The 27767-nt window shown below is 36.7% G+C and overlaps 1 protein-coding gene across 1 annotated transcript in view; it reads right to left on the reverse strand.

Moving 5' to 3' along the window:
* Window positions 1-27767, reverse strand: part of LARP1B (La ribonucleoprotein 1B) — a 129602-nt gene that overhangs the window by 21829 nt on the left and 80006 nt on the right. The window contains exons 12-15 of the mRNA XM_044912619.1: window positions 14694-14817; window positions 2965-3000; window positions 849-1060; window positions 296-399 (exon numbers count right to left, since the gene is read on the reverse strand). Of these exons, the coding sequence (XP_044768554.1) occupies window positions 296-399; window positions 849-1060; window positions 2965-3000; window positions 14694-14817 (476 nt within the window). The remainder of the gene's footprint in view (window positions 1-295; window positions 400-848; window positions 1061-2964; window positions 3001-14693; window positions 14818-27767) is intronic.

Consider the following 27767-nt stretch of genomic DNA (forward strand, 5'->3'; position numbering starts at 1 on the left):
AATTAATGCCACTGAGAATCTGGAATCTTTCATAAACTTACATAGTTTTTATCTAAGAGTACACATTTGTGGAAACTAGTTTAAGTGGAAAAAAGATTGTCCTACTCAAGTATTCCTTAATGTACTTATTGGAAAATTGTCCCACTTATTTCTTTTCCTTTGGCTTCTTTCCAAAAACTATTTTCATTGTTCCATACTTTACTAACATATAAATTTTTAAATATTCCAAATGCCTAATTAGTAACTGTTTTCAACTTAAAATCAAAAACCAAGCCATGTTTGACAAATATAGTACCTGACAGATGTTCTTGGCCCGTGATCTCTGGAATCCATTACCCAACCAACATGACACTCTAGAGGGGGATTTGTACTATGTCTTGTTTTTCTCTTTCTTGGACTCTAAAGAAAAAGAAGTCAAACATTGCAATTACTTCAGTAGTGTGAACTTCACAAGTAAATTAAAACCCTCTGACTGTAAACTAGCTCAAACATTTTCATACTGTGGATGACACATTATGAAATCACATGAAGTCACAAAACTCAGTATCTCACAAGTTACAAAACTTAACAAAGAAGGTCCTTTGCTAGGTTTCAACACAAGGATTAAAGGAAATACAACTTAGTGTGATTCTTCGTTATACCTTCTGATCGACATTAATTACACTACAAACTGTAAAGAAGTTATTCCTTAACCTGAGAAAACATCACTATGGTAAAATACCATTTTTAAGCGAATTCTTACAATCTAAAATATATATTTAAAAAAAATGATAGAAACTAAAAAGTCTCTTTTTGTAATGTTAAAGGATATAAAATGCACGCTTTATATTCCTGCTTGTTTTGTGTACCTTTACATCAATAGCTTTTGGTTCTTTAACAACAGGATAAAATCTTGGTGTTTTGTTTGGATCTTGTAACCTGGGTGTTCGAGGTGTTTTAGGTGTCCTTGCAGGATAAATTCTAGGAGATTCTGGAACTGCTGTGGGCAATGAATGGGCCATTGTTGCTGAAGATATTTCTGAAACATCAAACAGCTTCTGGGCTAATTCATCACTCAAATCTGCAAAACAAAAAAACTAGCTAAATGTATTTAGATGCTAAGAAAGTATTTTACTTGAGAACAAAGGTAATTCTGAAATTTTCTACTCTCAAAAGATTTTTTCATTAGAAACATTTAATATGTAAGAATAAAAAATAAACACTTGCCTGTACATCACCTACTTTACTAAATTTTAATTTTGTTATATCTGTTTCTGACTTTTTTTAAAAGAAAAATAGGCTGAAGCCCACTATATAACCTTCCCCAACCCCATTTCACTTTTCCTCCTCAGAGACAACCAGGCTTTCAAATTTGGTATTTTTATCTATGTAATATCTATGTAATATCTATGTATTTTTATATTTATAATAACATTATTTTGCATAATTAACTTTACATGAGTGACATCATACTACATGTATCATTTTGCAAGCTTTTACAAGCATATTTTGAGACTTGATTATTCAAATTCTACTCATAGCTTTGATTTATTCATTTTTACTGCAGAAGATTATGCTGTTATACAAATATATTAAAATTTATCCATTCTCCTGAAGATACACATTTATGTTATTTCTAAATTTTTGATAGAAGCAAAGAAGCTGCAGTGAACATTGTTAAACAGGTCTCTCTGTACAGGTATGAGCATGTCTCTAGGGTTGATATCTGAAATGGAAATGTTGACTAAATGTGACTAAAATGACACATGTATCTTCTGACTTACTGATTACTGATTGCCAAGGTGATTTCTATAATGAATGGTTTCACCAACTTATACTCCCACCAGTAGCATGAAAAAGTCTCAGCAATTTGATACCCTGGTTAAGACTGGGTTTTGTTTAGACGTTGAAATTTTTTTCTACCTCATGGGATTTAAATGGTATTTGTATTTCCTTGGTTACTAGTGAAGTTGAGCTTATTTTCATATGTATAGTCATCATTCAGATTTCCCCTATCATGAGCTTACCATTCATATCCTGACTATATTTCTATTGGGTTGTTTTGCTTATTAATTAATTAGTTTGTGAAAATATCTTGGTAATAAGATACTAATAAGTAAGCAAGCAGAATGTAGGTTCTGTTTCTATGGTTTTTCTTCAGACTTATCAATTTCTTTTGATTCATATAATAACTTTTTGTTCATCATTCAATAAATATTATTGAGTGCCTACTATATGCCAAGCACTATTCTAAACACAAGGTTGTAAACTCAAAAGTGAACTTACCACAGATCTGTACCTCTGAAACAAATAATGCAATATATGTTAAGAAAAAAAAAAAGAAGAAGAAGATAGCAGGAGGGAAAGAATGAAGGCGGGGAAATCAGAGGGGGAGACGAACCATGAGAGACTATGGACTCTGAAAAACAAACTGAGGGTTCTAGAGGGGAGGGGGTGGGGGGATGGGTTAGCCTGGTGATGGGTATTAAAGAGGGCACGTTCTGCATGGAGCACTGGGTGTTATATGCAAACAATAAATCATGGAACACTGCATCAAAAACTAATGATGTAATGTATGGTGATTAACATAACAATAAAAAATTTTTTTAAAAAAGTGAACTTACCTATTCTACTACGTAATTTCCCTAACTTCCCCTTTCCCTTCCCAATCTGTTATCAGAAGGTTTTCTGAGGAGCAAATTAGGTGATTTCATGCATCTACTTAAAATCCGTCAGTGTTTTCCTTTTGCCTCCGGAAGAAGTCTAGTCTCTTTATCATGGCATACTAAGACTTTACTGATTTTGACTCATCTATTGTCTTTCACCACTTGAGTTTTGATGCCCCAGATAGTAACCTACTTGATCCTGTTCTCTTGCTTGATATCTTTTCATGTGCTTTTTCCTCTCTCTGAAAGTCCCTTTCCCTTATCTTTTTACACCCAACTGAACTCATATCCTTCCTTTAATACCCAGCATAGATTTTACTTTCCCTGGGAATTTGAAGCATTCCTTGAACATCTTCTGCCAGTAAAATTAATCAATTCTTTTCTGTGCCACCTTTGCATTTTCTCCATTTACTGTTTCATTTATTAAATTAAAATTTATTTTCTTATATATTACCCCATTAGATGCTAAGAACAAGTCCCAGTGGTTCCCTGAAAGCAAGGGCCACAATCTTCTATTTGTATACCACTGCCTAAAACAGCGTTAATAAAAAAACATACACACACCAAATGACTGATGACTGAATTCTGTTAATACAGATTTTCCTTGGACCAAAAAGTTATGCAATCACAAGGATAAAACTATGATCATACACTGAAAAATATGTTAAATTCAGCACCTCTGTAAAAGAAATATTTAAAGATCTGGGAACAATAACAGTAAGCTTCCTAACATCCAGATTATAGTTTCCAAATTCCATTTCCCACTGATCTGGTCCTCTAAAAGAAATGAAGTCTGGAGCACAAAGTATAATATGAACCTGGGAAATCTTGAGTCAGAAAGCAATGAAGTTAAAAAAGAAAAAAGAAAAAAAAAACTAGAATAGGTCATGAGGATACAGCAGCAAACTTCAGTGGACCCCACCAGTCAAAAATGAAGTACTCTGACCACTAAAAATAATGACTGAAATTGATTAAACATGTCAAATAAATAAGTTCTATGAATTCATAATGGTACCTTAAAACTTAATCACATTTGTAGGTTGCTAGGGCACAAAACTCATTGTTCTAAAAACTGATAAACTGAATAGAAAGAAACAAGCATTTATCCTTCCTTTCCTGGAAAAATTGAATTTCAGGGTAACAAAAGAGTAGATAAAAGAATATCCTTCTTGGGGCGCCTGGGTGGCTCAGTCATTAAGCGTCTGCCTTCGGCTCAGGTCATGATCTTGGGGTCCTGGGATCGAGCCCCACGTCGGACTCCCTGCTCGGCAGGAAGCCTGCTTCTCCCTCTCCCACTCCCCCTGCTTGTGTTCCCTTTCTTGCTGTGCCTCTCTCTGCCAAATAAATAAATAAAATCTTTAAAAAAAAAATCCTTCCTTATAGAATTCTAATTAAGAAACACAGAAGGAATGATAGAATTAGAAGATGACTAAAAAAAAAAGAAGACTGTTTTGCAACTCTAATGAAATAGAGAATCTAGGGAATATATTCATCAATGACTCTTAAAACCATTTAGTAAAATGTTGAAGGGAGATTCAACATCAAAGACACGATCCCTGAAAGGAATAACTGATAAACTGGACTTCACTAAAATGAAAAAAAAAAAAAAATCTGATACACAAATGACACTGTCAAGAAAATAAGATAAGTCACAGACTGAAAATACTTGCAAAAGACACATCTGATAAAGGACTATTATCCAAAATATATATAGAACTCTTAAAATTCAACAATAAGAAAACAAACAAACCAACTAAAAAATCTCAACAGATACACTGAAGAAGTGATATATATGGCAAATAATCACAGGCAAAGATTTTCCACATCACATGTTATCAGGGAAATATAAATGAAAGTCAAATACCACTACATACCTGTGAGCATGGCCAAAATCCAGAACACTGGCAACACCAAATGCTGGCGAGGATATGGAGCAACAAGATCTCTTATTCATTAGTGGTGGGAATGCAAAATGATACAGTCACTTTGGAAGACAGTTTGGCAGTTTTGTATAAAACTAAATATACTCTTACCATATGATCTAGGAATCAGCCTCTTTGGTACGTATTCAAAGGAGCTAAAAACTTATGTCCACACAAAAACTTGCACATGGATGTTTAGGTAGCTTTATTCATAACTGCCAAAACTTGGGACCAATGAAGATGTCCTTCAGTGGGTGAATGGACAAATTATGGTATATCCAGACAATGGAATATTATGCAGTGTTAAAAACATACGAGCTATCAAACCATGAAAAGACATGAATGAACTTCAAATGCATATCACTAAGTGAGAGAAACCAATGTGAAAAGGCTACACACTGTAGGATTCCAACTATTCAATATTCTGGGAAAGGAAAGCTATGAAACAGTAGAAAGATCAATGGTTGCCAAGGGTTGGAGATATGGTGGGGGAAATGTGAATAGGTGAAACACACAGGATTTTTACTTTGTATGATACTATAGTCATGGATACATGTCATTATACATTTGTCAAAACCCAAAGAACGTACAACACCAAGAGTGAACCCTAATGTAAACTATGGACTTTGGGTAATAATGATGTGTTGGTGTAGGTTCATCAATTGTAACAAATGTACCACTCTGATGTGGGTTATTGCTATGAGGAAGCAGCATCCTTCACCAGATGGGTGATGATCATGTAAGCTCAGGGCAGGGAGAAAATGGGAAATCTCTGTATCTTACGCTTAATTTTTCTGTGACCCTAGAACTGTTCTAAAAAAAAGGTCTTTAGGAAAAAAAAGTTGAAGGGAAATTTTATGATGAATGGATCAGGCCAATAACATTTAAATCCAATGATCAATCATAGCAGCAGCAAAAGAGAGCCTAAAAGAGGGCGCCTGGGTGGCTCAGTCGTTAAGCGTCTGCCTTCGGCTCAGGTCATGGTCCCAGGGTCCTGGGATAGAGCCCCACATCGGGCTCCCTGCTCCGCGGGAAGCCTGCTTCTCCCTCTCCCACTCCCCCTGCTTGTGTTCCCTCTCTCGCTGTCTCTCTCTCTGTCAAATAAATAAAATCTTTAAAGAAAAAAAAAGAGAGCCTAAAAGACACTGTATGATATAATTGGAAGTAAACAGCTCCTTCTAAGAAACAGTCTTGCCACCAGAGAAATAAAAATCCTGAATATACTAAATCTTCTACATCTAAATACTAGTTCATAGGGAATAGAGGAGACAAAGGGACATACTGATTGAAAGGAAGATACAAACAGGTAAATCTGGATCATAAATCTTATGACAAATTAACCAGTTTCTTCAACGAGTCATTGGGATGGAAAAATAAGAGAAGATGAATGCTTACAGATTAAGAGTAACTTAACTGTCCTAATGATCAAATGGAATGCATGTTTCTTTGTTCCTGATTCACACAACCAACTTGAAAAAGATATATACCAAACATCAGGGAAAACCAAACATAAACTGCACATTGTGATATACAATGAAGTACTTGCAGAAGAAATGATATTTATTTGAGTGAAATGAGATTCAACATGAAATACCAGAAACCTATGGGGAACAAGGTACAGATGAAAATAGAATGTCAAACTATTAACAACTGTTGAAATTAGGTAAGATAATTACATAGGGTTCATTAAACAGTCCTCTCTACTTTTGATTTTATCTGAACATTTCCATATTAAAAATTAAATTTCAGTTTTATTATTTATTTTATTCCAGATTTATTTACGTGTAAATTTTACCCACCAATAAGAGCAGATATGTCAATTTTGTGAAGACTAGGACCTATAGAGTGTTATCTCAAAGGAAACATTTTACAAAATTTTTACAGCACATCTATACCAATTTACAATATTTTGAGAGAAAATTATCAAAAAAACCAAGATAACTGCAAGTACATAAAATATTTATAGTAGATATAAAAATTTTCTTACTAGAAATATAAGTAATTAGGGAACAAGAATATATTAAAGTTGTTTTTTAATCAACTATAAGCCTAGGATGCTATATGAATATCATTTGGATGTTATACCTTCTTAATCAAAATGATGGGGCATCTCTTGTACAAGAATGTTCAAAATAGCATTTTTCATAATAACAATAACTGGAAAAAATAAAAATATCAACCGTCAAATGGATAAACAAAATGTAGTAGTCCATACTATAGAATACTACTTAGCAATAAAAAGAAGCAAAGCACCGATATAAGCAACGACATGGATTTATCTCAAATATTTTAGTTGAAAAAAGCCAGACAAATGAAAACGCATCATATGGTTCCATTTATATGAAATTTCTAGGAAGTGCAAAAATATACAGACAAAAAGCAGATCACTGGTAACCTCAGAGACTGCGGTTGAGTGTTGAGAGTGACTGTAAATGATCATGAGGGAACTCTCTAGCATGATAAATTGTTCTAAAACTGAATTCTGGTGCTCCTGTATAACTATACAAAGTCACTGAAACTCATGAAACAATACACAAATGGGTTAGTTTTATGGTATGTAAACCATACCTCAAAAAAAGCTATAAAAAAACAAGACAGAAGACCAAGCCATCTACTCTTCAGGGAACCTCAATTGTCACTGTATATCATACAGTTTCTGCTACAGGTTTATCAGAGAAGACTGATATTTCAGAGAACTAGGCTAAAGTACTGATTTTCAAGTGTAGTTCCAACCAGCATCATCAGCATGACATGGGAACTTGTTAGAAGTATATATGCTCAGGTCCCACTTCCATTTACTAAACCAAAAACTCTGGGTATGGAGTCCTATAATTTGTTTTAACAAGCCTTCCAGGTGAATGTGATACTTGCTAAAGTTTAAAAACCAATGGACTGGGGTACCTGGGTGGCTCAGTCGTTAAGTGTCTGCCTTCAGCTCAGGTCATGATCCCAGGGTCCTGGGATCGAGCCCCGCATCGGGCTCCCTGCTCTGCGGGAAGCCTGCTTCTCCCTCTCCCACTCCCCCTGCTTGTGTCCCCTCTCTCCCTGTCTCTCTCTCTGTCAAATAAATAAATAAAATCTTAAAAAAAAAAAAAAAAGAACCAAGGGACTAAGGGGTATGCTAACTATTCTTCTACTTAAGATTTCCCAAATTTTATGACTGCCAAATCAAATCTTGGAACAGCTGCATACCTGAACCACATGAACCTTGTCCCTAGTCTTCATTGTCTTTATAGATAGGAATGCCTTTATAAAACCAAAACTTAATATTATGCTGTTGGCGTTCAATGAAGACTGATAATAAAACATGCTACATGAGGACTAGCAAATTTAGTTTCTTTTAAAAATAAAATGCCTTTGAAGCAGGACTAAGCAAATGTTTTTTCTTTCTTTCTTTCTTTCTTTTTAAAGATTTTACATATTTATTTGACACAGAGAGAGAGAGATAGCAAGAGCAGGAACACAAGCAGGGAGGGTGGGAGAGGGAGAAGCAGGCTTCCCACCAAGCAGGGAGCCCGATGGCGGGGCTGGATCCCAGGATTCTGGGATCATGACCTGAGCCAAAGGCAGACGCTTAATGACTGAGCCACCCAGGCGCCCCAAGCAAATGTTTTCTATAAATGCAAGACAGTATATATTTTTGGCTTTTCAAGTTATAAAGTCCCTATTGAAACTATTCAACCCTGCCATTGTAACACAGCCACAGACTACATGTAAATAAAGGTGTGGCCAGATTAGACCATGGTAGGCCAGTTTTGACTCATCATGTACTGTCCACTGTATGAGAGCAGTTAGATATAAATCCAAATACTGGATTTATACTTTGCTTACAAAAGAAGTCATTACAACTATATTCCATGTATTCAATAAGGTAGAGGAAAGTATAAACATATCAAAAAGAGATAAAGATAATAATAACTAAACTTCTAGAGAAGAAAAACATAAAAGCTGAGATTAAAAATGCACTGAATGGGTATAAAAATATATTAGACATTGCAGAAGAAAAGACTGATGAAGATATAGCAGTAGAAATAATCCAAACAAAACAGAGAGAAAAGAAACCGGGGGGAAAAAAAAGAGCATTAGTGAGATATAGAACAACTTCAAGTAGCCTAATATACATGTAATTGAGGTCTTGTAATTGAAAAGGAAACAGAAAGAAGTACAGAAAAAATAAGTTTTTAAAATGTAAAATGTTGGGGTTCCTAGGTGGCTCAGTTGGTTAAGTGTCTGCCTTCAGCTCGGGTCATGATCCCAGGGTCCTGAGATCGAACCCCTCACAGGGCTCCCTGCTCAGTGGGGAGACTGCTTCTCCGTGTGTGCTCTCTCATCAAGCTCTCTCTCAAATAAATGAATAAAATATTAAGATAATAATAATAATACAATAAAGTATAAAATGTTAATTTAAAATAATGGCTGAAATTTTTCCAAATTTTATTAAAAGATCCAAAAACTCAAAAGCCTCAAGTATAAGAACATGAATTTTTTTTTTAAGATTTTATTTATTTATTTGACAGAGAGAGACATAGCGAGAGAGGGAACATAAGCAGGGGGAGTGGGAGAGGGAGAAGCAGGCTTCCCGTGGAGCAGGGAGCCTGACGCAGGGCTCGATCCCAGGACCCCGGGATCATGACCTAAGCCAAAGGCGCCCGGAAACATGAAGAAAATCATACCAAGACAATCATAATTAAATTGCTCACAACAAGGGATAGAGAGAAAATATTAAAAGTAGCCAGAATGGGAATGCAAGCTGGTGCAGTCACTCTGGAAAACAGTATAGAGGTTCCTCAAAAAGTTGAAAATAGAACTACCCTCTAACCAAGCAATTGCACGACTGGGTATTTACCTGAAAGATACAAACGTAGTGATCTGAAGGGGCACCTGCACCCCAATGTTTATAGCAGCAATGTCCACAATAGCCAAACTATGGGAAGAGCCCAGATGTTCAACGACCCATGAATGGATAAAGATGTGGTGTGTATACACACACACACACACACACACACACACACACACACACAGAGGAATATTATGCAGCCATAAAAAATGAAATCTTGCCATTTGCAGTGACGTGGATGGAACTAGAAGGTATTATGCTAAGTGAAGTAAGTCAATCAGAGAAAGACAAGTATCATATGATCTCACTCATATGTGGAATTTAAGAAACGAGGCAGAGAATCATAGGGGAAGAGAGGAAAAATGAAACATGACAAAACCAGAGAGGGAGAAAAACCATAAGTGACTCTAAATCACAGGAAACAAACTGAGGGTTGCTGGAGGGGAGACGGGTGGAGGGATGGGATAATTGGGTGCTGGACATTCGGGGAGGGTATGTGTTATAATGAGCACTGGGTATTATACAAGCTGATGAATCACAGACCTGTATCCCGGAAACAAATAATGCATTATATGCTAATTAACTGAATTTAAATTTTTTAAAAAGTAGCCAGAATCAACAGCATTTATCCAATCTGAACAGAGGAAAAAACAATTGGAAAAAATTAATCAAGTCTCGGGAATCTGTAAGACAACAACAAAAGTCTAGAAGAGATGAAAAAGTGCAGAGCTAAAAATTTTTGAAAAAATAATAGCAAAAAACTTCTCAAGTTTGGCTAAAGGCATAAATTACAGATTTGAGAAACTGAGAGAACCTCATAAAGGACAAACCCAAATAAACCCATGCCCCGACACATCAACCCTTACGTGCTGAAAATTTAAGACAAATAAAAATTCTTGAGAGTAGCTAGAGAAAAAGAATTCATTATGTGTAGGGATATAACCTAACTTGAAAAGATATATGCACACCCTCCTTGTTTTACTGCAGCATTATATACAACAGCTAAGATATGGAAGCAAACTAAGTGTCCACACATAGATGAATGGAAGGAGAAGATGTGGTATATATACCACACACAATGGAGTATTACTTGGCCATAAAAACGGATGAGATCTTGCCATTTGTGACAATGTAGAAAGAACTAGAGGATATTATGCTAAGTGAAATAAGTCAGATAGAGAAAGACAAATACCATATTATTTCACTTATATGTGGAATGTAAAAAACAAATGAATAAACAAACAAACAAAAAGAAGAATCAGACCTATAAACACAGAAAACAAACTGACTATTGCCAGAGGGGTGGGGGCTGGGAGGATGGGAAAAATGGGTGAAGAAAAAAATGAGGGAAGGGAAGCAGGAGATACAGGCTTCCAGTTATAGAGTAAGTCACGGGAATAAAAGGTACACCATAGGGAATATGGTCAATGATATTGTAACAGCACTGTATGGTGACAGATGGTAGCTACACAAGTGGTAAGCATGGCATGATGCAGAGATACTGAATCACTATGTTGTACACCTGAAACCAATGTAACCTGTGTGTCAACTATACTCAAATAAAAGAGTTTTTTTTATAAAGATGACCCAACTATATGCTATCTATAACAAACTAAATAGGTAGGTTAAAGTAAAAGAATGGGGAAAAAATATACTATATATCATGCAAACAGTAATCAAGGGCGCCTGGGTGGCTCAGTCATTAAGCATCTGCCTTCGGCTCAGGTCCTGGTCCCAGGGTCCTGGAATCGAGCCCCACATCCGGCTCCCTGCTCCACGGGAAGCCTGCTTCTCCCTCTCCCACTCTCCCTGCTTGTGTTCCCTCTCTCACTGTGTCTCTGTCAAATAAATAAATAAAATCTTAAAAAAATAAAAATTAAAAAAAAAGAAAACTCAATAAAAAATATATATCAAAAGATTTGAGCAGATACTTCACCAGATATACTGATGTCAAATTAGCACGCAAAAAGATACTCAACACTTTTAGTCACAATGAGATACTACTACGTATCTATTAGAATGGCAATTTTTTTTTAAACTAACAGTACCAAGTGCTGGTGAGGTATGGAGCAACTGGAACCATCATGCTTTGCTGGTGGGAATGAAAAATGACACAGCAACTTTGGAAAACAGGCAGTTTTTTAAACATACACTTACCATAAGACCCAGCAATCCCACTCCTATGTATTTACCCAGGTGAATGAAAAGACTTAGGTGCACCTGGGTGGCTCAGTCAGTTAGGTGTCTGTCTCTGGCTCAGGTCATGATCCCAACGTCCTACTCAGAAGGGAGCCTGCTTCTTCTTCTCTCTCTGCCCCTCCCCCAACCTTGTGTTCTCTTGCTCACTCTCTCTCTCAAATAAATAAATAAAATATTTTTAAAAAGTAAAAGTTTATAGGGCGCCTGGGTGGCTCAGTTGTTAAGTGTCTGCCTTCGGCTCAGGTCATGATCCCAGGGTCCTGGGATCGAGTCCCACATCAGGCTCCCTGCTCGGCAGGAAGCCTGCTTCTCGCTCTCCCACTCCCCCTGCTTGTGTTCCTGCTCTTGTTGTCTCTCTCTCTGTCAAATAAATAAATAAAATCTTTAAAAAAAAAAGTAAAAGTTTATAGTGGCTGAGTAAAAATTTTTTTAAAAAATAAAAAAATAAAAGTTTAAAGAAATTTAAAAGAAGTTACCTTTCAGTATTCATAGTAATAGTATTATTTAGTATTATTAATACTAAATCCTAAAACTATTATCAGAGGATAAACAAGTAAATAATCCTGCTACTGTGGTTAGGAACAAAAGATTTTTTTTCATGTAAGTAAAAAGCAGTACACATACAAAATCAAACAAATTAAAATTAAAACCTTTAATCGTAAAGTTGAACAGAAAATATCAACATGAGTTTATAATCAAAAAAGCCTAGAAACAATACCAACTAGCAGCAATTCAAGTACTGACAAAACTTATCATCATTCCCGTTGGCAAACAAAACAGTTAGCAATCTAACTCCATTATCACAGAAGAAAGCAATGAAAGGTAGACTTGGAGCTAAAAGCCAATAAACTGACGAGCAGCAAAAGTATATCAGTAAGAATAACTACAATAGGGGCACATGGGTGGCTCAATCGGTTAAGCGTCTGCCTTCAGCTCAGGTCATGATCTCAGAGTCCTGGGATCAAGCCCCATGTTGGCTCCCTGCTCAGTGGGGAGTCTGCTTCTCTCTCTCCCTCTGTTCCTCCCCACTGGCCTCCCCTCATGCTCTCTCCCTCTCTCTCAAATAAAATCTTTAAAAAAATTAACTACAACAGAGTAAAACACATCTAATGCATTTATGAAACCATAATGATAATTTAAAATGAACAAAAAAACTAAACCTCATTGGTGATCAATGAAAGATGTTAGGGAACCAGCTCATTACTTTGAAAACTAGCAAACAAAGAGAAAAAATTGAGTACTTATTCTCTTTCCGTAAGAACTCTATCTCAGGATAAACAAATAATCAATTAGGGGGATTTTTCTTTATGAAGTATTCTATCCTACTAAATTTAAGAAGCAATGATAAAAACAGAATAATCACCATTTTGCAGCCCCTTGTGACATAAAAGCTCCAAGCAATTATTATCAATGGCTATTAAGGCCACACCGAGAGAGACAATTGAGCATTATGTGCCTCCTGGTAAAAATATTCAATAATTACCTATGACATATTCTCGCAAAAATTTAAGCCTCAATCTAATCAAGCCTCTGTATCAAAATAACAGTTACAGAAAATTCAGGACCAGAGAACAGGTTGAATGAAACCATGGAGATGCAATCAGCAAAATCCAAAATGTGAGACATTCTACAGAACAACAATCTAGTTCCTTCAACAATAAATTGCAAGGAAAAGAATTACTTTGAACCTAAAGATTAAACGAGACAAATCAACCTTGAAATGTTCAAACTTACATGGATCCCAATTTTTTTTAAATGATAACTGAAGAAATGTGAGCACTAATTAGATATTTGATATTAAGGAATTAGTATTAATTTTAGTTGTGATAATGGCATATGTTATTTATGTGTTTAAAAGAGTTCTTTTTAGGGCGCCTGGGTGGCTCAGTTGGTTAAGCGACTGCCTTCGGCTCAGGTCATGATCCTGGAGTCCCGGGATCGAGTCCCGCATCGGGCTCCCTGCTCAGCAGGGAGTCTGCTTCTCCCTCTGCCCCTCCTCCCTCTCATGCTCTCTCTATCTCATTCTCTCTCTCAAATAAATAAATAAAATCTTAAAAAAAAAAAAAAAGAGTTCTTTTTAGGGGCGCTGGGTGGCTCAGTTGTTAAGCATCTGCCTTCGGCTCAGGTCATGATCCCAGGGTCCTGGGATCAAGCCCTGCATCAGGCTCCCTGTTCCGCGGGAAGCCTGCTTCTCCCTCTCCCACTCCCCCTGCTTGTGTTCCCTCTCTCGCTGTGTCTCTCTCTGTCAAAAAATAAATAAAAAATCTTAAAAAAAAAAAAAAGAGAGTTCTTTTTAAAGACACATACAAAAATACGTAAGAATGAAAAAATATTAATAATAATTAGAAGTCTGCTTCAAAATTATCCAGTGGGAGTAAAGACCATAAGTGGAGCTGAGATGAAATAAAATTGGCTATGAAATTAAGTAGCAAATGGGTACATGGGGGTTTCATTACATTACACAATTTGTTTTATTTTGGCATATGCTTGAAGCTTTCCAAATTAAAAGTTTTTCTTTAACCTGCCTTCATAAAAACTATAACAAAATCCCTTACACTTGACTGAAAATGTCTGATTCAATTTATGTATCTCCCAAATATATTTATATGTTCACAATAGCTAAAGCCTTAGGACAAAAGAATGATGTTAATGGTATATTTTAAGGAATCAGCAAGTCAGCGAAAAATTTTCTTCATTTCAAAAAGAGAAACATTCCCAGCAATCTCAAAATCAAATGAGACACATAAAGAACCAACCAATTCTACTTGCTTTTCAGTAAGCATCTGGGTTTGAGCATGATCTGGTGTTACAACAGATGACTCCTAGATCACCTTTGTAATTACCTGCCTAGTCACCAAGAGTAAGGTGGGATTATACTATAAGGCTGACTTACCAAATTTACAGTCTGTACTTTCAAGTCTCTAAAATGTTTTGAAGTTCACCAAAGGACAAATAAAAGTTGAGTTTTAAAATTCTAGCCTTTTACCAGATACCTAAATGTTTTCCACAGATAGAAAAGAAGAAAACTTTTAAAACAATTTAGAACTGTACTATTCAGAAAGTATTACACAGAAAAGCAGATTTACATACCTTGCCTGGACTGTGAAGGTGTTACAGGAACTTCTTGGTTTGGCTCAAAAGGAAGTTCAGGTGTTAGGTTTTCAAACTGCTCTTTACTAATGAGATTTAGCTTCTTAAAGTTCTCAACTTCTTGCTGAAGTAGAATGGAGGAATCTAATTACTAAACTGGCTAGTAGAGTGACCAGCAAACAATAATTGTTACCAATCTCAAAAAATGAGTTTAACTACAACAGAATAAAAAATTTCCTAATAATCTAGCGTTATACTTATTAACAATTAATGTTCAGAATCTAAAAGAGGCACAGAGAACCCCAAAATCTTATATAATTAAAATACATTATAAGAGCATACATTCTAATCATTCCTTACTTGTTGAGCATTTACACACAAGTCCACTAGGGTATTATAGAGGTTACAAAGTAATCTAATAATGTATGTTCCCTACTCTTAAGGAATTTACAAGTTAGATGGAAAAAAAGAAAGGTACACATAAAAATTAATAGTATTAGGCAGCATATGAAAAATTGTATGTAGTATTTGGTATAAGAATTGAGATCATCAGGGAGGCATCACAGAAGAGATGGGACAAGAATGAGAAATTTAGAGAAAGAGAAAAGCATTCCAAATCAGGTAATGCAAGCAAAGATGAGAAGCTTGGAATAAGCAACCATTTATTAGAAAATAATAAAGTTAATGAGAAAATCTGTGTAGAATCAATGGCAAAAAGCCCTGATACGGAAATGGGAGAAAGCTCTTAGAAGACCTTTATACCAGGCCAAGAAGTTTTCACTTCATTTTCTAGTAATGGGAAACATGTGATGATAAATCTAGATGGCCCTGGAGGCTCATTTCCAAACCCCATTTATAAGGTTAACAGCAAGAAGGCTTAGTAGGTTTGAGTTTTTTGAGCTCGAAGGAAGAACAGGCATCCCTGCCTCATGGACTGCTGAAGCTTCCCCTTTCTAACAACTGTTACATAGTCACTTAGATGTTCTCTGCCCCAACCTACATATATAGAGAGGATTACAGAGTGGAGGCCAGTCTCTAGTGTAAGGTCATTTGGCCATGGTGCATGACGACCATTCATGCCTGGTCTAAGCTGTGAAATAAAAAAAGAGTTTGAGAGACTCCCTGCACTCTACTGCTTTTTGTTAAGTTTCCTCCAATAAACCCTATATCACACCTACATCACTCAGTGCTAATGGGTCCATGACCCATTACAGAACAACATCCAAAGAGGGTTTTAGCAGGTAAAAAACATAACAAAACTGTGAGATGGACCAAACTAAATATCATCATTACAAAACAGTCATAGTACCTTGCTCTTAACAGCTAACCAAATAATCTTTCCCTTCTGCCTTCAAACATGAATAATTGTCAGCTCACACCATTCATTAGATCCTGCTAGTCTTTTAAACTAGGATCTATCATGTTTTCATGAAAATACATTAAATGATTACTTCAGGGGTGCCTGGGTGATTCAGTTGGTTAGGGGTCTGCCTTCAGCTCAGGTCATGATCCTGGGATGTTGGGATCGAGCACCGCATCGGGCTGTCTGCTCAGCGGGAAGTCTGCTTTTCCCTCTGCCTGCCGCTCCCCCTGCTAGCGCTCTCTCTCTGTCAAATAAATAAAATCTTAAAAAAAAAAATGATTACTTCAGCTTTTGTACCTATACCAATACTGCATTCCCAAAAGTCTTCAATAAGCTCTTCAAGCTAATTCAGTCATTACTCCTCACGGTCCCTTATATTATTAGCAATTCCTACTAAAAAAAAAAAAAATTACTGTTATGATTATCATATGCCAGAGATAAATAATATAGTTCTAACCTGATGGGAACGAACCTGTGTAACCACCATTCAAGTAAAGATATTACCAGCACCCTAGAAGTAACTTCATGCCCCTTCTTGTCACTACCCTCTTCCTCTCCCTAAAGACAATCAATTAGCCGACTTCAATACTACAGGTTTATTTTGCCCGGTTTTGAACTTTATAAAAATGTAATCATAATGTATGGTTTATTGTATGCACAATTATCTTCATGAGACTCCTTTATAGTTTGTAACACTACAGCAGAGGTCGGCAAACTACAGCCCCCAAAGGCCAAACAGGTCTTTGTAAATAGTTTCAGTGGACCACCACCATACCCATTTGCTTAACAGCATGTTTGCTTCATTGCTGCAACCGCAGAGTAGTTGGCATAATGTATGACCCATAAAGACTAAAATATTTACTATGTAGCTCTTCACACAAAAGATTTCCTCATCCCTGCTCTATGGCATTCTACTGTATGGTCACACCATAATTTTAAAAACTCCATTACACTCTTGATAAGCATTCAATTCCTTTTCAGATTACAATTACAAATAATGTGATAAATATATTTTTACAAAACACTTCTCTTGCTGACAAAGATATACATTTTTAAAGATTTTATGTATTTATTTTAGAGAGAGTCAGGGGGCGGGGAGGGAGAGAGAAACTCAAGCACACTCCATTGCCTGATGTGGCTCTTGATCTCACGACCCAGAGATCATGACCCAAGCTAAAACCAAGAGTCAGGATGCTCAAGTGACTGAGGTACCCAGGCACCCCAAAGAACACATTTTATTGAATGTTTACTAGAACTGGAATTGTTGAATAGGGTGGTATGCTTCAACTTTAGTAGAAAATGCCAAATACTTTTTCACAGTGGTTGTACCTATTTACGTTCCCACTAGCAGTACATACTGTTCTACATTCTCACCAACACTTGGTATTGTCAGTTTAAAAAATACGTAGTCATTCTAAAAAGGACCAAACTATGAATATACACAACAACTTGGATGGACCTCAAGGGCATTATGATTAAAAAATACCAATCTTGGGGCGCCTGGGTGGCTCAATCATTTCAGCGTCTGCTTCAGCTCAGGTCATCCTGGGATGGAGTCCTGTGTCAGGCTCCCTGCTCAGCAGGAAGCCTGCTTCTCCCTCTCCCTCTGCTGCTCCCCCTGCTTGTGCTCTCTCACTCTCTCTCTCGTCAAATAAATAAAATCTTTAAAAAATATATCAATCTCAAAAGATCACATGCTCTATGCATTCTATTTATAGAACATTACCAGAATGACAAAATTATAGAGATGGAGAACAGATTAGTGGTTACCAGGGGTTAGGAACAGTGAAGGGGAGGCACATGAATAGTGTCTTGACTGTGATGGTAGTTACATGAATCTACACGTGATAAAATGACATTAAACTATACACACACGGCGCGCCTGGATGGCTCAGTCGGTTAAGCATCTGCCTTCAGCTCAGGTCATGATCCCAGGGTCCTGGAATCGAGCCCAGTAGCAGGCTCTCTGCTTGGCGGGGAACCTGCTTCTCCCTCTCCTCCCTGCTCGTGTTCTATCTCTGTCTCTCTCTCTCAAATAAATAATATTTAAAAAAAAAAACTATACACATACATTTGTGGTAAGAAATGTCAATATTCTGGTTTTAATACTGTGCTTCAATTATGTAAGATATAAAATCTGGAGGTAACTATGTGAAGGGTACACTGGACTTCTCTGTACTATACTTCCAACATCCTGGAACTCTATATCTCAAAATAAAATCAAAACTTTAATACAGCCATTCTGGTAGATCTATGTGTAATCACATTATGGTTTAATTTTCATCTTTCTGATTACTAATACGGCTAAAAACATTTAATATATTTTATTTGGATAGCCTCTTTTGTGAGGTGACTATTCAATTCTATTACTCATTTTTTTAAAGATTTTATTTATTTAAGAGAGAGGAAGATAGCAAGAGAGGACAAGCGGGGGGGCGGGGGGACGGGGAGAGGAAGAAGCAGGCTTCCCAATGAGCAGGGAGCCCAAGGCATGGGTCCATCCCAGAACCCTGGAACCATGACCTGAGCCGAAGGCAGACACTTTACTGACTGAGCCACCCAGGTGCCCCCAATTCCATTACTCATTTTTCTATAGATTTCTTTCTCTTATTGATTTATGAGAGCTCTTTATAAAATGTAAATGTCTTCTTCCACTCTGTGGAAGAAGGAACTTGCCTTTCACTCTCTTATGGTGTCTTTTGGTGAAAAAAGTTCTTTTTAATGTAATGCATTTTATAAGTCATTTCCTTCATTGTGTAATTTCCTGTTTAAGAAATCTTTGCACTGTTGCCGGGAATGCAAACTGGTACAACCACTTTGGAAAACAGTATGAAGTTTCCTCAAAAAGTAAAACCTAGAACTACCCTATGATCCAGCAATTGCACTAGGTATTTACCCAAAGGATATAAAAATACAGATTCGAAGGGGTACATGCAACCCAATGTTTATAGCAGCATTATCAACAATAGCCAGACTATGGAAAAAGCCCAAATGTTCAAGTGATGAATGGATAAAGAAAAGATGGTAAATATATATACGATATACTACTCAGCCATAAAAAGAATGGAATCTTGATATTTGCAACAACATGGATGGAGCTAGAGTGTAGAATGCTAAACAAAATAAGTCAGTCAGAGAAAGACAAATATCATAGGATTTCACTCATATGTGGAATTTAAGAAACAAAACAGATGAACATAGGGGAAGGGGGAAAAAGGAGAAAAAAAAAGAAGAGAGAGGGAAACAAACCACCAGAGACTCCTAATGATAGTGAACAAACTGAGGGTTGATGGAGGAGGTGATTGGGGGATGGGCTGGATGGGTGATGGGTATTAAGGAGGCACTTGTGATGAGCACTGGGTATTGTATGTAAGTGATGAATCACTGAATTCTCCTGAAACCAATATTGCACTGCATGTTAACTAACTAGAATTTAAATAAAAATTTCAAAATAAATAAAAATTTTTAAAAGGGGGCGCCTGGGTGGCTCAGTTGGTTAAACGACTGCCTTCGGCTCAGGTCATGATCCTGGAGTCCCTGGATCGAGTCCCACATTGGGCTCCCTGCTCGGCAGGGAGCCTGCTTCTCCCTCTGACCCTCCCCCCTCTCATGTACTGTCTCTCTCATTCTGTCTCAAATAAATAAAATCTTAAAAAAAAAAAAATTTTTTTAAAGGAAAACTTTCCCCTTTCTATAGATGCTATATACCTTCCCTTTATAATTTTTCATCTGATTATGAAATTAACATATTCTATTGTTAAAAGTTTGGGGAGCAAACTTTTGGGGAATAAAAGCAAAAAGCAACACACACACACACCTTTCCCTACTCAAATATCATATAGATAGTATCTCATCTTTTAGAAATTTCATTATTTTGCCTTTCACATTTAGAATAACAATATATGTAGAAATGAATCTTTGCATATGGTAGGAGATAAGGGTCAAAGTGCAAAAAAAATGTGTATTCTGCAGATGTTGATGCAGTATTTCATTACATCAATTAAGCAGTTTCTTAACTGTACTGTTTGCATTTTCTACAGCCTTACTGATTTTATCTTCTTGCTAAATCTTGTACCTTTCTTGATAAGAAAGGTGTTTCAAAATCTCCCACTACGATTATAAATGTTACCTGTCAATTTTTGTCTTATGTAATTTGATGCCATGTTATTAGATGCATACACACTTAGAAGTATATTTTCTGTGGCAACTAAACCTTTTATACTTAAAAAGTGTCCCTTTTTATCTTGAATAATTCTTTTTGCCTTAAAAAATCCACTTTATCAATAGACTTACACCAGCTTTGTTGTGTTTATTATCAATATTTATTCAAATCTACAAATGCATTTACCCTTTACAATGCTCTTCATTCTTTTCTATTTCTTCAAGTTTCCTTCTGGAATCATTTTCAAATCATTTTCAAAATCTTTTAAGGCTGTATCTCCTATGCCTAAAAAACTCCCTTTAATATTTTCTTTAAAGCAGATCTGCTGAAAATAAACTTATTCAATTTTCACATGGCTAAAATTATTTTACCTTCGTTTTTAAACAAATTCATTGAGATATGACTCATTTACCATAAAATTTGCCTATTTTAAGTATACAATTCAATGATTTATTTATCTTTATTCCTGAACACTAGTTCCCTTTCAGTACTGTGATTATATCATCCCATTGTCTCCTGGATTCCATTATTTCTGCTGAGAAGTTAGCTGAAAGGCTTATTTAAAAAAAAAAACAACAAAAAAGTGTAGCTCTGGGGTGCCTGGGTGGCTCAGTCGGTTAAACGTCTGACTCTGGTTTCAGCTCAGGTCCTGATCTCAGGGTTGTGGGATTAAGCCCTAGTGCAGAATCTGCTTGAGATTATCTCCCTCTCCCTCTGCCCTTTCCCGGCTTGTGCTGTCTCTAAAATAAATAAATAAAATCTTTTTAAAAGATTTAAAAAACTGTAGCTTTTAAAGTAATCTGTCCTTTTTCTCTGGCTTTTATTATTTGTTTTCAGCAGTTTTACAATGATGGCCTTGATGTGGTTTTATTTATACTCTCTGGAGTTCTTAGGACTTCTTAAGTCACCCCTCATCAGTTTTGGTAAAATGCCACCCATAATCTCTTCAAATATTACTTCTACCTTATTCTCTCACTCATCTCTCTTCTGAGAATCCAAGTATATGTTAGACCTTCTGACTATATCTCCTATGTCTTATACTATTTTCTGTATTATCCACCTTTTTAAAAAAAATTTATTAACATATAATGTATTATTTGTTTCAGGGGCACAGTCTTACACAATTCACAGCACTCACCCTAGTACATACCCTCCCCAGTGTCCATCACCCAGCCACCCCATCCCTCCCAGCCCCCTCCACTCCAGCAACCCTGGTTTGTTTCCTGAGATTAAGAGTCTCTTACGGTTTGTCTCCCTCTCTGGTTTCATCTTGTTTCATTTTTCCCTCCCTTCCCCTATGATCCTCTGTCTTGTTTCTCAAATTCCTCATATCAGTGAGATGATATGATACTTGTCTTTCTCTGATTGACTTATTTTGCTTAGCATAATACCCTCTAGGTTCCATCCACATCATTGCAACCATCAAAAAAAATGAAATCTTGCCATTATCCACCTTTTTTGCTCCATGTTTCACTTTGGAATCTTTTGTCCCATCTTATAGTTGAGTAATTCTACATTCAGCTGTACTTATCTACTGTTAAGGCAACTCACTGTGCTCAGTTATTACACTTTTCATTTCTGGAATGTCCATTTGGATCTTTTTTAAAGATTCTAGTTCTCTGATAAAATTCTCCACCTTTGCCTTTTTTTTTCTTTTTTTAAGTCATATTAACAATAGCTAACTTAAAATCTGTTTGATAACTCTGTTACCTGAATCTCTATGGGTTGGGATGCCTGGGTGGCTCAGTCGGTTAAGGTCTGCCTTTGGTTCAGGTCATGATCCTGGGGTCCTGGGATTGAGTCCCGCATCAGGCTCCCTGCTCAGTGGCAGGCCTGCTTTTCCCTCTGCCTGCCGCTCCCCCTGCTTATGCTCTCTCTCTGACAAATAAATAAATAAAATCATAAAAAAAAAAAAATCTCTATGGGTCTATTTCTTTCTTTTTTTTTTTTTCCTATCACATCATCTTGTCTTCTTATATGCCTGATTATGTTCTGAGAGACAGAGATTATTATTAAAAATTTGAGGCCTGGGGCGCCTGGGTGGCTCAGTCATTGAGCGTCTGCCTTCGGCTCCGGTCATGATCCCAGTGTCCTGGGATCAAGCCCCGCATCGGGCTCCCTGCTCAGCGGGAGGCCTGTTTCTCCCTCTCCCGCTTGTGTTCCTTCTCTCGCTTTGTCTCTCTCTGTCAAATAAATAAATAAAATCTTTAAAAAAATTTTTTTGAGGCCTAGGATGCTATTTTCCTCCAGAAAGGATTTGTTTGCTTCAGTTAAGTGGCTAGAGGCATCAGAATGTTGACTCAATAGAAGCTGACCACTGAAAGCAGATCTTTTCCAGTTCACCCTAATTTCTAAAATGTACCCCTTTAGAGTTCCCAAAGCCTGGAAGGTTTATTAGAGGCCCCCCTCCCTCCAGTTTTTGAATTCCAATTTTTGTCACCCTAGCCCCACGAATTTTTTTTTCAGTCTCTTTTCTGCCTCTCAGTTGCTTTTTCTGGAACTGACAGATGCCTCTAAGGATATGCAGACACTGATGCCAGTCTTCTCTAGATTTCCTTCTTCCAGATTTTGACCACACAATTCTTTACAATATTGTTAGCTCTACTGTGCCTTCACAAAGATTTTTTTTTCTTAAAACCAACTTTCCTAGTTGTTCTCAACAGGAGGACTCACATGAATTAGTTAATCTACCACAACTAAATGTATATTCAAATCTAATTTTTGTTTTTTTATAAATTTATACCTTGCCTTGCTCAAAAAGGGGCCAAAGAGTCTTAATCAAATGGATAAGAAATACTTATAAATACATGAATTACATTTCAGTGTGAGAGTTAAAAAAGGCACATATGAGGTACAAGAGTAGAAGAGAAGAGTATTTTTCTGGAGTAGATAACAATAAAAGCTATCGAAGAAGTATTTCCTGAGAGGATAATATCTGAACTAGGTTTTGCAATCTAAAGGATGAAAAGGAGTTTGGCAAGCAAACCGTATGAAATGATACTGCAGGCAGAGGGAACAAAACATGCAATGTGGTAATGATGGAGTATAAAATTTAAGTCTGAAAGCAGTGGCACAATGAAGATAGCTATGTGAGAGCCAAACCATGAATTATTATTTGCCAAGGATTTGCACATTACTGTGGAGGGGAGAGTAAAGAAGCAGTGATTAGCATTAAGAAAAATATACAAATGGTCAAATCTATACCTTAGAAATTTGAGGGATTACATTATTTTCCTTGAGATCATTTACTTTGAAAATAATGTAAGCCTGAAACTGTACCCATCATTGCAATCAAATGGAGAAAGCCTGACTGAAAATGAAATTAACATAGAAGAAAGTACACCAAAGTTAGGGAGCAGAGAGATGCAAAATCATTCTCTTAAGTTTCAGATAAAGACTTGCCTGAAAGCGAGGACTGCTTCTTGGACTTCTAGTAGTAAATTCCCTTACTTGCTAGGAAGAAAGGAAGAAAGGAGAAAGAAAGGAAGAAGACTACTCTGACAAAAGGAAAGCTAAAAAGAAAATAAACTAGAGCCAAGAACCTACTGTACAAACCACATGGAGAGATGATGCAGGCCAGAACTATTGTAAGGCAGTAGGAATGGATAGGAAAGGATGGATAGGACTTAGTGACAAACTGCATGTTGGAAGTTAGAAGTTGATGTCCTGAGGTATCCAACCTAAATTTAAAAATATAGGAGATAGGTTCCTTTAATTTCTTGAAATGGAGACAACATAAACGAGATACCTGAGGAACAAGAGAGACAGCTGGAAAATCTAATAGACTGGTTATATATTGCTAGATACCCACAGACACTGGGAAGTCATTAGCATACAGTTAATGACAAAGACCTGGGAGTAGATTCTCTTACTTATAGACAAGATGATACAAGATAACAAAGTAATAAGAGAGGAGATTAAGGACAGAACCAGGGAAGATCACATTCAAAAAACAAGCAAAAACTGTACACTTAAAAATGGTTAAAACAGTGAAATATATATATATATATATATATATATATTTATTTATACATACATCTACAATAAAAAAAAAAAAGATATCCAAGAAAAAAGAGAGAGGGGCAAGTAGACCATCTTGTTGTGTCATAAAGTATGAAAAGTGCTAAACAGATGGGGACATACCAGTTGTACACCAGTCAACCTGAGAGAGCTCAAACCTGACCAGATTTGAGATATTTTGAACATCAAAACCAATGATGACAGGGGCGCCTGGGGGGCTCAGTTGGTTAAGCGTCTGACTCTTGGTTTTGGCTCAGGTCATGATCTCAGGGTCATGGGATCAAGCCCTGCATAGGGCCCTGCACTCAGTGGGGAGTCTACTTGAGATTCTCTCACTCCCTCTCCCTCTGCCCCTCCCCCCATGCTCTCTCTAAAATAAATATTTTCTAAGAAAGAATAATGACAGGAATGAAAAGGAATCCATTTGGGGCTCCTGCATGGCTCAGTCGTTAAGCGTCTGCCTTTGGCTCAGGTCATGATCCCAGGGTCCTGGGATCGAGCCCCGCATCGGGCTCCCCGCTCTGCAGGAAGCCTGCTTCTCCCTCTCCCACTCCCCCTGCTTGTGTTCCCTCTCTGGCTGTCTTTCTCTCTGTCAAATAAATAAATAAAATCTTAAAAAAAAAAAAAAAGGAATCCATTCTAGAGTCCATACTGACCCTAAAAATAAATAAGTTATTTAATTAATTAATAATAAACAAATAGGGGCACCCGGGTGGCTCGGTCATTGGGTGTCTGCCTTCAGCTCAGGTCGTGATTCCAGGGTCCTGGGATCCAGCCTCGCATCGGGCTCCCTACTCGGCAGGAAGGCTGCTTCTCCCTCTCCCACTCCCCCTGCTTGTGATCCCTCTCTGTGTCTTTGATAATTAAATGAATAAAATCTTAAAAAATAATAATAAAAATAAATAAAATGGAGAATAAAGTTTTTTTTACAGAAGAATGCAAAGTAATTAACATAAAGGGAACAAATAAAAAAATTACAATCATATAATCACCACAGTAGTAATATAGTCAGGCAAAAATCATCAATAAAGGCTAAAACATTGAGTGAGGACTGCTGGGGAGCAGTTTCAAATTGTCACCCCAGAGATAACTTATTAATTACAAAGGGAAAAAGGTATCTTTACAATGAAGAAATACAGTTCACATCTTGATAACCAGATGACCAGTTCTAGAACTGACATCATTATGTCTCCTGAGGTAATGTATTGAACAGTGCACAACATCACCCAAGTAATATTTCTGCCAAAATATTTAACCTGAAATTAATCATGTGGAAATGCCAGGCAAACCTAAACTGAGGGAAATTTTACAAAATTACTAACCTGGATGCTTCAAAAATGTCAAAGTCATGAAAAAAAAAAGGCTGAGAAATTCATCTAAATGAAAGAACATTAAAATATATAATTCTAAAAGCAATGTATAATCCTTGGTTAGAGCTGGTATCAAAAAAAAGTTTTAAAGGATTTATGATAATTGGGAGGAATCTAAACATGGACTATATATTAGATATTAGCATTCTATCAATGCTAAACTTCCCATGTTTGATAGCTATGGTTATGTAGGAGAATGCACTTGTTTTTAGGAGATACAGGATAATAGACGTAGTGATGAAGTGGTGTAATGTCTACAAATAACTCTCACACAGTTCAGGAAAATGCATTTTATGTACATCCATAAATGTATTATATAGAGAGAAAAAAAGGAAATGTGGTTAAGATGTTAACAACTGTTGAATCTAGGTGAAGGGTATACTGGTGTTCATTATTCTTGAAACTTTTCTAAAGGTTTGAAACACTCCAAAACAAAGACTTAGGGGGAATAAAATGCAAATGTGTATTACTGATAGAGAAACAGGTCTATAATGTATATAAAAAACTAACACACTTTAATAATGTCTTCCAGAAGTATACATTTATCTACAATTCATATTGGCAAGAATAAGAAAGTTGAAGCAGGAAGGGTTTCCTTCAGCCAAGTTTCTGGAAAGAACCCTTGGCACTTCAACTATCTCACCTCCTATTTATATCAATATGAAGTGCCGTCTGGATGGTAGAGGAGGTGAACAGTTAAGGTAAGATTTTTTTTTGTAAGGATGCATATGACCTTAGAAAAAGTAAGAAACCAGTAGAAACAAAAATTAAAGTTGAGAATATGTCCCTTTGTGGATCATGATCCCAAAAATCACTTGTTTTCTTGTCTTCTTCAAGTGAAACTATATATAACTACACCTATTTTTTCTCCTAATAAGTGGGCATTCTTTTCTCTTTTGTTCCCCTGTTTTTCTATACCTTAAAAGTTCAATAATTTTTCCAGTTTTAATTCTCCCTTCTACACTAAGTACCCTAAAATCTACATTACTGGCTTCCTTACCAACTCCAGGATTTACAGAGAGGATTAAAGACATTTTACATGAAGAGACACCATGACACCATCAACATTTTCAAATCTAATCCCAGTATCATTCCCTTTCCGTTTTTCCTTGTTAATTTTCCTATTTCTATCACACTGATACTATGAACTGTTTCTTTAAAATCTCTTCCCAATTTGGCACTTTTTCATTCTCACAAAGCCTGGAACATAATCAGTTGTTAATGAATGTGGGAAAAAAAAAATAGTATCACTTTGGCTCAACATTTCATTTCACCTTTACTATAAATGAGTTTTTTAACTCAATTTCTGCCCTCTCCAACTCTGACCTAGGGTAACTGTGTTAAATGTTTTAAACCATATTTTGATCACACCACTTTATAAGAACTACAACTTCTCCTTATTCTATTTTTTTTTAATTTTATTTATTTATTTGACAGAGAGATAGAGAGAGAGCACAGATAGGCAGGGTGACAAGGAGAGGGAGAAGCAGGCTCTCCGCTGAGCAGGGAGCCCAATGCGGGGCTCGATCCCAGAGCCCTGGGATCATGACCTGAGCTGAAGGCAGACGCTTAACCGACTGAGCCACTCAGATGCCCCATACAACTTCTCATTCTAAATTCCTACATAGCTTTCAAGATACTTCACAGTCTGATCCCATCTCACCTACCCAAATAATTTTCAATTTCAGTTAAGTCCAATTGCTAACATTTAACTTATAGAAATTTGATTTAGGGGCGCCTGGGTGGCTTAGTTGGTTAAGCATCTGACCCTTGGTTTCCCTTCAGGTCATGATCTCGCATCCTGTGTCAGGTTCTACACTCAACCGGGAGTCTGCTTGAGATTCTCTCTCCCTCTCCATCTGCCCTTCCCCCCACTCTCTCTCAAATAGATTTTTTTTAGTTTAGTTTATACTTGTGCAGCAATAACAATAACTATAATGTGCCAGCAATGCAACTGCCATTCTATTCAATGAACAAATGTACTAATGTAATTAAACCCTAAAATGCTAACTCACATAAGAAAAAAAACCAACAGGGCGCCTGGGTGGCTCAGTCGGTTAAGCGACTGCCTTCGGCTCAGGTCTGATCCCAGGGTCCTGGGATCGAGTCCCACGTCGGGCTCCCCGCTCTGCGGGAGGCCTGCTTCTCCCTCTCCCACT

Source organism: Neomonachus schauinslandi, chromosome 2 (genome assembly GCF_002201575.2).
Source record: "Neomonachus schauinslandi chromosome 2, ASM220157v2, whole genome shotgun sequence".
Lineage (NCBI taxonomy): Eukaryota > Metazoa > Chordata > Mammalia > Carnivora > Phocidae > Neomonachus > Neomonachus schauinslandi.